The following is a 12,655-nucleotide window of genomic DNA, read 5'->3' on the forward strand; positions in this document are numbered from 1 at the left end:
ATGTCAACACTTTCCTGTGTTGACATATTGCCTATAAAACAGGAAGCTAGAAAGGAAGAAACCGATAGCTGTTTGTTTATATCACAACCATAAATGGTGATTTACTTGCTAGTCAGTTGTAGGTCATAAAAATAAAGATTAATTTACTCGTCCATTACCAGGAAAAATGAAAGGTGTATATCTGCTCAGCCTGATCTCATCAAAATGTGTATATCTAAAGCACAAATGGTATTTATTGTGTATAAAATGAGTTATGTGCATATGTTACGCAGTTTTCGTGTGCCTATAATACTCACCTTATAACTGTGTTATATGGACGTACCCCACACCACTAAACCTACCCAATAGGGTGACAATGCGTATCATATGTACGCAAAAACAAAATTTACTGTATAAACCGTGCAATAAATACAATTCGTGCTATATATAGGCATTTCATGAGAATGTGTTGACCTGCTAATATATTAGCATGTGTCTCAAAGCTAAACCACATGAACTAAAACATATAGGTTTAGGAACATAACCCCGGTTCCCTGAGAGAGAACGAGATACTGTGTCATAATATTGACACTATGGAAATTAGGGCTGCACGATAAATCAATAAAACCACACATGGTTTGCCAAAGGCTGCGATTATTGCATGTGCAGCTTCTTAGTGCAGCACGGCAGCCGTGCTGCACTAAGAAACTGCACATGCTACTCCATCTGCAAGCCAGAGGGCGCTCTCACGCAGGGTACTCCAAATATGTGCTGCAGAAGAACAATAGCGCATGTCATTCATAGACCCTGTCCCAAATGGCACACTTCATGTGCACTTTCGGTCTTGTGGACTTACAAAGGCCATTGTGTGACTGTGTCTGTTAAGTCCACAAGACCGTAGGGTGTCCCTTTCATCATTTAAGCTTAAAGAAGGGTGCTCGTGAGCGCTCCTTTTGCGGCTGCTATGTGCCCTCGATGCGCACTTCAGCTGAGCCCGCAAGTTTGCAAGCGCAGAGGACTTCTACCCGGCAGTCAAAGCGGCATTACGTCATGAAAGTGCGACTCAGAGGAAGACCGTGAGGGTTTAGGGTGCCATTTGGGACAGGGCCATGGACATTCTTATGAACTTCATACTAGCGGTGAGCTGAATAAACAGATTAAAACACTTTGATTAAACATGACTAAATGCTTCTCATGTTTGGAAAGATATTTGACGTGTTCCTTTTTCAAATGCACATTATAAGCGACTTAAACTCGCAGTGATTTCAGATGAAGTACCATTTGCTACTGATCACAGAGCCGACTGACAATCTGCGCATAAAAGATAATCGCAGCTTTTGCCATTTCATAATCGCAACAAACCAAATCGCGTTAAGTGTGATTTCATGTAAATTGCAATTTATTGTGCAGCCCTAATATTGAAATGCCCCCTATGGGTCCGGGAACTCACCATTGGCAGGGTTCAATCCGAGGGGCGGGATAAACGGTTGTCTTTCAAATTCCCTCTGCACGCGATAGGATAGTGCTACAACCAAACAGAGCAATGAAGAAGGTGAAGCGGAGCTAGTTGGTAAATTAAAAATTGCCATATCCGTTCGGCAAAACTCCAAACACATCTTCCTTTTTTAAGAATGACGTTCTTTGTTCGTTTCTTAAAGACAAGCTTAACTCCAAGTCTTCCAGAGACGCAGCCAAAGCCGATTCGAAAAACCGCTGTTCATCAACTTCTTTGTTTTCAAGTAGCACGCGGAAACACCGCAGCTCTGTCGTCATTATGTTAAACCCGCCTACCAACTCTATACACAATGTGCTTGGCCTGACTAGAGAGACCAGCACTCAAGCCAACGTAGAGTTGCTAGACGACATTTGCTACCTCTAGGGTGCGTCTAGATTTTTAGGCTAACATGGAGTGCCTATGAGTATAAAAAGTGTGCCTGCATTAGAGACGCCTGAAGCATGGAAATGAGATGCAGCATATATTCATAACCCTAGATGTTCCCTTTAAAGGGAACTCAATGCTGCCCCATGAATTTGGTGCTATGGGAACATTAATATACACACTTTGCCATGCTGAACAAGTGCCTGCCTCACTAAGCTGTGAATACAATCATAGTGAGCTAGCGCTGATAACTCAAAGGACTTAAACCAGAAAAAAATGATTGCATCAAAGTCAATTTAGGCGCTGATATGAAACAATTTAATTCCTAGAAGAGCTAGCGGCCTAGCAAGTAAATTCCTGAAGTTCAATGCACTTACCTGCTCCTAATTCAATGTCCATTGTTCCCATGTTGGCATTTGGCTTTATTCTGCTTAACACAAACAAGGAGGGCATCAGACACAGAAAAACAGGAAGGGGTTGCATCATCTCACTGCAATCACATATTCCACAGCTCTAAGAAGACCTTACATCACGGGAGCATGCTAAAAAAATAGCAATACTCTGGACCATATAAGAAAGCGGAACAGACTTCGACTCACACTCTCACGTAACCCTGATCTATTCTCTGGATCAAAACCTCAGAGTACAATAGCATTGCTCTTGTCCAAGAATGGCTTGCAGCCTTCTTAATCTCACTGCAATCTCTCTTGACGTTAGTCCAAACTCTGTGACTAGCACAAGCAGGATGTAAGTGTTTAAGGTGCCCTAGAATGATTTAAAACAATATGTTAAATTGTTCTCTGATGTCTACATAGAGGGTATGTGGCTTATTTAGGGGAAAAATTGTCCAGATACAGTTTTACAGGTCCATATATAACCCTATAAAACCCCTAGGATGTAATGCTCTGTTTTTGCCTTATTTGGAAGGGTCACGAATATTAATGTTGAGCTCTGCTCTGATTGGCTTATTTCAGCAGCTCACAGCATACAGCAGTTCAGCTGTTCAGCTCGTGAGTCCTGACAGATCACAGGCCGACTAAATGGCACTTTAAGCAAAACATCTCAAATGAAGATTGATAAAATGCAGCTTACTTATTTATTGGTGTTTTCAGATCATCCATGTGCGAGAAAGTGCTCGCGTTCGTGTGGTTGCCAGATTTCAGTAATTAAATCCCCCAAACAGAGCTTTTCTGTGAAAAAAACCTGTATGCTATCCGGTGTTTTACCTAAACATGTCCAATCTGGCAACCATATGCACGCGAGCTCTCTCTCGCGCGAGGATGAACTGAAAACACCAAAAAACAAGTAAGCTGCATTTAAGAAATCTCCATTTGAGATGTTCTGCTTAAAGTGTGTCATTCAGCCTACATTTTGGACTTGTCTTTTTTTCGTCAACGATACTGCATGTTAATATAACGTTAGTCACAATGTAGGCTAACGTTACGCAGTGACTGTGATGTAGCCTAATCTGAAATACAAATAGGTAAAAACATCACACACCATACTTCAGTTCTCAAAAATAAAAATATATATTTTTACAAAATGAATAGCCTTTTAAAATTACTATTGTTTTAACTTATATGGTGGAAAAGGTGACGTTTGCTAGAAGGATCAAGTGAATGATCTGTAAGCAAAGTATCTGCGGTTGTATTTTGTAATACAAAATAATATTACCCTTTGTCATTAGACACACTATTTAGTTTTGTATGGTACTTGGTGTTTCCTATTGTTACTGTACTAGAATCTTGCGTTATCTAGACAAGAAACTTTCTAAGAAACTTTCAATTTAATCAGAAATTGTTTAAACAGTAAACAAGTGGATAAATCACTACTTACTGCTTGCAGGAATACAGTTGTAATTGCCCATTTCTTCAGTTTAAGACACTGAGTGAAGCTTGCTTGAAATGGGCCGAACAAACGAACGATCTTGAATTAAATAGTTGTGGTATCTGGTTATAAACATCAACCATGACTGTTGATATTTTTTATCTGTGGGAAGGGTAGAAAAGTCTCCTGCACAGCCTGGAACATGAAGTGTGTCCATGCGAGCAGCTTGTTTACCTGATGATTCGGCTTCCACCTGACAATGAACATGCTTGGACTTTTTTGTTTTGGATTCACAAGATTTACATAAAACATAGGAGGCAATGATGTTCGAGACTCACAGTATGTGATATCCATGTACTGGACTCTTATTATTTCACCATGGCAAGGTTAATTCAATTTTTCATTCTAGGGCACCTTTAAGCAAGGGTCTTGTAGGGAAATAGGAAATATGGGACAAATGAAGGCTCACAGAATTGTATGTGGGCAGGGGAGGAGGTGGTTTATTTATAAAATCCGCCTCAACTGTCTCCACATCTAATCCCTCAGAACTAGCTGCCTTACACACAATATGCTCTCTTTCCGGTGCAAGTGGCCAGGTAGTGGGCTTTCCCACATTGAGAACAGTTGAACTATCTGGGAACATTTGATAATGGGGAACTCCCTTGTCAAACTTGTCCACTGGTTTATCCACAGTCCTATCACAGAGCTTGTGTACATCAATGCCATAACAATATGGTACACACACTCTAAAATGCTCCCAAGCCTAAGCATTTACACACCTTTACACACTTTAGAGATGCTTATCCTGCAGTTAAAAAAGGCTGAGGATGTCTAATGCAGGCACCTTTATAAACTTACAGCACTCCATGTGAGGTTATAGGACGGCCATCTGCCAATCAATTACCGTGTTTCCACACAGGCTTCAGAAGCAGCTAAAACATTAGGGTGTTCTCACAGCGCCAACGTCATGATGCAGTGTCACGTACCCTTGAAAGGAAACCACAAGACTGCCATTTGATTTTTTAGAGGTCTTTTAAAAACATAACGTAAATTAATGCATATGTAGGTGTGGGTTTTTGAACAAATCTTATTTTGACAGTCATTTGCCAACTGTGTGGGAATTGTGTGTGTGCTGCAGAGTGAAGTGGATCTGCTTGCTGGGAAGCACACCAGAAACTACCATTATTTGAGTGGGTGGAGGGAAGCCTCGCTTGGTCACGACAGCTTATCTATTATTTACTACACAGAAAAGAAAAAAACAAACTCGATTCATGCATATGCGTGCACCAGCACAGGCTATAGGAGTTCATTGGGTCCAGATTTCTTCAGAGTGACACTCTTATTATAAAACTTCTTATCTTTATTGAAAATTCACACAAGCATAACTAATGAATGTGGTAAAGATGGGAGAGAGGGGGAAGTGGGTAGAGGAGAGTGATACTGTGAGAGAGTAATATGGATGAGTATGCAAAACATCAAACATACAGCCTCCTACACTTCAGTTCCCACAGAGCCCCTCCTAAACTAAAACGTGTGGGCATACATACTGTATCTGCATCTCTATCATCTCATTGCTGAGTTTGGTGATGGTTGGCGGCGGCTTTTATTATCCTCTTACTTTTAAAGGAATAGTTGACTAAAAATAAAAAAATAAAAAGCAAAATACTAAATGTATGGCATTTAAATGTTTGGAACACACACACACACACACAATCACCTAAAGGATTATTTAGAACACCTGTTCAATTTCTCATTAATGCAATTATCTTATCAACCAATCACATAGCAGTTGCTTCAATGCATTTAGGGGTGTAGTCCTGGTCAAGACAATCTCCTGAACTTCAAACTGAATGTCAGAATCGGAAAGAAAGGTGATTTAAACATTTTTTAGTGTGGCATGGTTGTTGGTGCCAGACGGGCCGGTCTGAGTATTTCACAATCTGCTCAGTTACTGGGATTTTCACGCACAACCATTTCTAGGGTTTACAAAGAATGGTGTGAAAAGGGAAAAACATCCAGTATGCCCCAGTCCTGTGGAGGAAAATGTTGATGCTAGAGATCAGAGGAGAATGGGCCAACTGATTCAAGCTGACAGAAGAGCAACTTTGAGTGAAATAACCACTTGTCACAACCGAGGTATGCAGCAAAGCATTTGTGAAGCCACAACACACACAACCTTGAGGCGGATGGACTACAACAGCAGAAGACCCCACCAGGTACCACTCATCACTACAAATAGGAAAAAGAGGCTGCAATTTGCACGAGCTCACCAAAATTGGACAGTTGAAGACTGGAAAAATGTTGCCTGGTCTGATGAGTGTCGATTTCTGTTGAGACATTCAGATGGTAGAGTCAGAATTTAGCGTAAACAGAATGAGAACATAGATCCATCATGCCTTGTTACCACTGTGCAGGCTGGTGGTGGTGGTGTAATGGTGTGGGGGATGTTTTTTGGCACACTTTAGGCCCCTTAGTGCCAATTGGCTATCGTTTAAATGCCACGGCCTACCTGAGCATTGTTGCTGACGATGTCCATCCCTTTATGACCACCATGTACCCATCCTCTGATGGCTACTTCCAGCAGGATAATGCACCATGTCACAAAGCTCGAATAATTTCAAATTGGTTTCTTGAACATGACAATGAGTTCACTGTACTAAAATGGCCCCCACAGTCACCAGATTTAAACCAAATAGAGCATTTTTGGGATGTGGTGGAACGGGAGCTTTGTGCCCTGGATGTGCATCCCACAAATCTCCATCAACTGCAAGATGCTTTCCTATCAATATGGGCCAACATTTCTAAAGAATGCTTTCAGCACCTTGTAGAATCAATGCCACATAGAATTAAGGCAGTTCTGAAGGTGAAAGGGGGTCAAACACAGTGTGCACAGTGTGTGTGTGTGTGTGTGTGTGTGTGTGTGTGTGTATATATATATATATATATATATATATATATATATATATATATATATATATATCCATGCTGTTCTTTTCAAGTTTTTATTCAAATAATCCTAGAAAAAAATTGCAACAGAACCCCCAACAGAACTCCTATAGAAAATTGCAAAGTGCAAAGGAAATAGACACAAGAAACAGAAAAGATACATGTGCAAAACCCACCCAACGAAAGAACAGAACCCCTTAGCGTGACTACGCGCCTTCAAAAATATGCAAAAAGTCCAACAGAGGAGAGCACAGGGCAAACTGAAAAGGGCCTCCTGGAGGAAGGAGGAGCCAGGGCAGAAAAGACGGCAGGAGGAGCCAGGCCAGGGCCACCAGGAGAAGAACCAAGATGTAGACCCAAAACAATGTCAAGGGAGGGAGGAGCCATGATGGAGCCTTGATAGGGATGTCAGGTGAAACCAGGGGAATGACCAACCGAGGTGGAGCTGGAGGTGGACATCAGTTTTTGCTGTCCATTACTCTCTCGTCTGCTGATGTTGTGGGCTCACACCCCTGGTCAGACTCACAATGGAGCTCCACTTCTGGGACGAGGGCCAGGTCCATCTTCTCCTTGGGCTCTGGCTGATGCTTCAAGGTGGGTAGCTCTCCGTCTGCAGGGAATTCACACAAATACTCCACGGTCCACGAATACTCCGCAGCAGATGCTGGTGATTCGGGCTCTGGGTCTGGCTGCGTTCTGGAATGGGAACAAATGCTCCAGTTTTTTCCTCCAGTTAAGTTGAGAGGTGTCTGGGGTGTCAATATGTTGATGGATATTAGCCGTGATCCAAAACAAGTTTTCAGGGTCTCATTCTAAGGGCTGGTAAATGCAAGACAAAATAAGTTTGTTGAAAAGGTCCAAAAATCTATGCTCTCCTGGGCTACCGAAATAAATTGAGTTCTTAAATCCATTTTGGAGGTCCAGTCATCTGTTACGGGAGGTTGCAGGAAGGCAGACAAAGAAAGAGTTCCAACACAAAGCTTTAATGACTATATTCCAAATTACAGGCAAACAGGAATCAACACACACTTAACATAGATGTGACCAAGACTTGGGAGAATTTAACACAAACAGGATAATTAATGACACACAGCTCATACAAATGAACAAATGACCATGGAGACAAAATGAGTGGCGGGAATCTGAACACAGGAAATGAATGAAAACAAACTAAAAGTCCATGAAAACGAAACACACTGAACATAATGTTCATATCATTCATAGAGATTTTTAGAGGGATGCCAAGGCTTTTTAGGTGTGGTAGATTCTTTGAATTCTGACCAAGTTTGTTTGTTGGCTTGCATGGCTGCAATAAAAACTCAAACCAATACAAAAGCACACATTCTGACACAAAAGGTACATTTCAACGTAAAATAACTGGCATCGTTTTTCAGAGAAACGAGTATGTGAACTTAGCATTTGCTAAATGTCTGTAAACATATTACTGTATTTTTTTATGGTTTACTACAGTCATAAATTACATACAACACCTTTACAGGGTTAGTTCACCCAAAAATTAAAATTCTGTCATTAATTACTTACCCTCATGTCGATCGACACCTGTAAGACCTTTGTTCATCTTCGGAACACAAATGAAGATATTTGTGTTGAAATCCAATGGCTCAAACAGGCCTTCATTGACACCAATGTCAATAATGTTCAAATAATTATATAGTGATGGGGCGATTTCAAAACAAAGCTTCGAACCATTATGAATCAGCGTATTGATTCATGATTGCCAAAGTAACAGGATTTCAGCAGTTTGGCGATTTGAATCATGAATCAATACACTAATTCATAGCGGTTCAAAACTTTGTTTTGAAATCAGCCCATCACTATATAAGTTGTTATTTAGTTATTTTTTTGTGCATAAAAACTATTCTTGTCGCTTCATTGTAGAACCACTGTAGTGAGATGGGCTTTGTAACCACGTCTTTAGTGCCTTTTATGGGTCTTGAGAGAGGAAATGACATTGGTCTCAATGAAGGCCTTTCTGAGCCATCGGATTTCAACAAAAATATCTTCATTTGTGTTCCGAAGATGAACGGAGGTCTTACAGGTGTCGATCGACATGAGGGTAAGTAATTAATGACAGCATTGTAATTTTGGGGTAAACTAATCCTTTAAGGTGGGTAAGACAAAAAAATACAAGACATGCTTGTTTTAAAATGAATGTAAAAGGCTGCCAAAACCTGTGATCACAATTTCAAGCCTTTCATATCACAAAAGAGGGAAAAAAAACTAGTACAGCATCAACAACTCATTAACTATATCATATAAATAAGATCTGTCCAGAGCTATGTGGACATGAACCAAGATGCCCTGTATCCTGTAATCTATTTCACCATTTACAATAACCTTTACATATTTTCTTCAACACACGACACACAGCCAGACAGTTAAGCCATAACAGGCTCTGAAAATGTCTCATTTTGCATAAAAAAAATTGAAGAAGGTGAATTATAATCATACTGTCTCCACCTGTTTGTTGTTATGCTCAGGCAAACAAGTAAAGCTCTTAAACAGAGCGCATAATCTATTACAAACACCCCCATATGCATTAATACAGAATGCAGCATTATGCTTTTATTGAGTGAGACATTGAGTGACCACATTTTAAGTAATGGAATAGGTACAGTTTTTCAATTTTTTTTCTTTCTTTGTATAATATTTTTCTTTTGTTCCTCTGTATAGCCACATGGTGGGTTCAGCTTTATTAAATATAATGCACAGCAGAGACAGGCAGGTTAAAGACTGACACCTTAAACACAAGAGGGACATCTGGTGGGTGTATCTATAGCTACTATATCTATAGCTAGGAAATGTGTAAAATTAATCTGCGCCAAAACAAAAGATTATTGTTCTGCTCAACCCAAATCAATGAAATAATGGGTGAATTGCTTGAAACCTGTAGTTCTTGTTTACCTAAGAGTTACACAAGTGTATTGCAGAATAAAATCATTCAGCACCATGGTATCAACATATCACAATACCATCTCAGTTCTCATGTTATTACCCTTCCATGGATTTGATACCGATACCACACAAGTATTGTTCATTTCCCATCAGCAAAAGTTTCAAACCAACCAACCAAAAAAAAAAAAAAAAAAAAAAACACAAAAGAACAAAGGCAAACAACACATAAGTAGAACCATTATTAGAATTGATCTTCACTAATAGAGCAGTAGGGGGCGCTGTGGACTTATAGTATCGAGACTTCAGAGCAACACAGACTGTGAAGGCAGAAACACAAGAACTGAGAGATTAAATAGGCAGAAATATGAATAAATAAATAAACAAATAACTGATGGCTTAGGGTTTAACAGGACAATAGTATGACTGTGCTTTGATATGGAGTAGTGGAGCTTCTGAGAAACTACAGAGATGATACAAGTGAGAGCAAGAAAGAGAAAGAGAAAGAGAAAGAGAGGAAATACACACATTCTCTCTGGATATTTATAACAGGGTTCATGGGGATAGAAGCTGTATTTGTATGTTGTCTCCTTTAAACTCGCATAGAATTTACACACACACATTTTTACATGCACAACAAAAAAGAAGAACAGATCGTGCCAAGCATCAGATCAACACAAAAAGAGATTGAGAAAACTTGTGACTCATTCTGTACACAAACTTTGCAAAGGACCAAAAAGAGACAGATAAAAAGTAATAATACACAATACAGAATCAAATCCCTTCTTGTTCCACAGGGATGCTCTCTCTCTCTCTCTCTCTCTCTCTCTCTCTCTCTCTCTCTCTCTCTCTCTCTCTCTCTCTCTCTCTCTCTCTCTCTCTCTCTCTCTCTCTCTCTCTCTCTCCTGATAAATCTTGCAGCTGTGGGGTTGTTGGGTACTAGGGCTCAATTCGCTAGTTTCTGAGTCTGACACAGAAGTTCTGCCATTAGCAGCTATCTACGTCCTGCTGTTGCTGCCTCAGCTTGCGGTTTTCCACTAGGACACACTATTACCACACACAGTGGGAGAATAACTGGGTGTAATCAATCAACCAGACTGGTCTACACCTCTTGGTTGGGGTTTAAAACTATTTTTAACTTGACACATCATCCCTTCAAAGGATATATACATATATATACATATACCGATCAGGCATAACATTATGACCTAATATTGTGTTGGTCCCCCATGGACTCCACTAGTGTACCCCTGAAGAGGCACCAAGATGTTAGCAGCAGATCCTTTAATTCCTGTAATTTGCGAGCACGTCCCAAAGATGCTTGAATGGACTGAGATCTGTGAAATTTGGAGGCCAAGTCAACACCTCAGACTCATTGTTGTGCTCCTCAAACCATTCCTGAACCATTTTCATTTTGTGGCACAGTTCATTACCCAGCTGAAAGAGGCAAAAGCCACCAGGGAATACCATTTCCATGGGTTAGGGTTAGGGTTAGGTTTTAGGTGTACATTCAAAGGGTGTACATGGTTTTACGTAGGAGGTACATGTCAAAGTAACATCAACATTGATGGCAGGACCCAAGGTTTCCCAGCAGAACATTACCCAAAGCATCACACTACATCTGCTGGCTTGTCTTCTTCCCATAGTGCATCCTGATGAAAATGTGATTGATGTGCACCCTGATGACTATGCGGGTATGCAGCCCCATATTCAACAAACTGCGGTGCATTGTGTATTTCTATCAGAACCAGCATTCACTTCTTGAGCAATTTGAGCATCAGTAGCTTGACTGTTTGATCGGACAACACAGCCAGCCTTCGCCCCCCCACGTTCATCAATGAGCCTTGGCCGTCCATGACCCTGTCACCGGTTCACCTCTGTTAGTTTCTTGGACCACTTATAGATACTGACCACTGCCGACCGAAGAGGCTCTGACCTAGTCATCTAGCTATCAAAAATTGTCCCTTATCAAACTCGCTAAAATCCTTATGCTTGCCCATTTTGCCTGCTACTAACACATCAACTTTGAGGACAAAATGTTCACTTGCTGCCTAATACATCCCACCCAATAACAGGTGCCGTGATGAAGAGATAATCATTGTTATTCACTTCACCTGTCATAATGTTATGCCTCATTGGTGTGTATGTATATATATATATATGTCTATACATGTCTTCCAGAGTCGTGGTCAAAGCTGATTCGAAAGACCGCCGTTCGCCAGTTTCTGTGTTTACTAGAAGCATGCAAACGCAACTCGGCCGTCGTCTTTATGGCCCCGCCCACCGACTCTATACACGATGTGATTGGCCCGGCAAGAGTTAGGCGAATACAGCTCAGAAGGGTATTGAGAGTTGCTAGACGACACTTGCGGGCAGATTAAATTTGCCGCCGCTAGGGTGCGTCTAGATTTCTAGGCTATAACTCTACAGCTTCTCCAGATCCTTTCTCAACTGTTACGTGTGCTCAGCGTGAACGTGCTCTCATCTGTGAAAAGCACAGGGCACAAGTCGCGGACCTGCCAATTCTGTTGTTCAATGGCAAATGCCAATCAAGCTCCACAGTGTCAGGCAGTGAGCAAAGGGCCCACTAGACGACGTCGGGCCTTCCAGCTACCCTCATGAAGTCTGTTTCTGATGGTTTGGTCAGAGACATTCATACCAGTGGCCTGCTGGAGGTCATTTTGTAGGGCTCTGGCAGTGTTCATCCTGTTCCTCCTTGCACAAAGGAGCAGATACCAGTCCTGTTGATGGGCTAAGGACCTTCTACGGCCATCTCTCCTAGAGTAACTGTCTGTCTCCTGGAATCTCCCCCATGATCTTGAGACTATGCTGTGAGACACAGAAAACCTTCTAACAATGGAACATATTTATGTGCCATCCTTGAGGAGTTGAACTGCCTGTGCAATCTCTATAGGGTCCAGGTATCGCCACATGCTACCAGTAGTGACACTGACCCTAGCTAAATGCAAAACTGGTGGAAATCAGTCAGAAAATATGAGTTGGGAAAAAATGTCAGTGACCTCCACCTGTAAAACCATTCCTGTTTGGGGGTCTAGTGAACCTGTTGTTAGTTTCAATAACACAAAATCAGCTGAACATGATTAACAACCC

At 41.1% G+C, this 12,655-nt stretch overlaps 1 protein-coding gene across 3 annotated transcripts in view; it reads right to left on the bottom strand.

Moving 5' to 3' along the window:
- The window catches only part of slc35f3b (solute carrier family 35 member F3b), a 100,327-nt gene that overhangs the window by 47,836 nt on the left and 39,836 nt on the right, over positions 1-12,655 (bottom strand). Inside the window, exons 1-2 of one of the 3 annotated variants that reach the window (XM_067421451.1) lie at positions 2,236-2,263; positions 1,430-1,504 (exon numbers count right to left, since the gene is read on the bottom strand). The exons of 1 other annotated variant lie outside the window; for it this stretch is intronic. In XM_067421451.1, the coding sequence (XP_067277552.1) occupies positions 1,430-1,504; positions 2,236-2,257 (97 nt within the window). In that variant the 5' untranslated portion in view covers positions 2,258-2,263. Of the gene's footprint in view, positions 1-1,429; positions 1,505-2,235; positions 2,280-12,655 lie in introns of those variants that run through there. One more of the 3 variants, XM_067421453.1, reaches the window with a different exon arrangement.

This window comes from Pseudorasbora parva, chromosome 17 (assembly GCF_024679245.1).
Source record: "Pseudorasbora parva isolate DD20220531a chromosome 17, ASM2467924v1, whole genome shotgun sequence".
Lineage (NCBI taxonomy): Eukaryota > Metazoa > Chordata > Actinopteri > Cypriniformes > Gobionidae > Pseudorasbora > Pseudorasbora parva.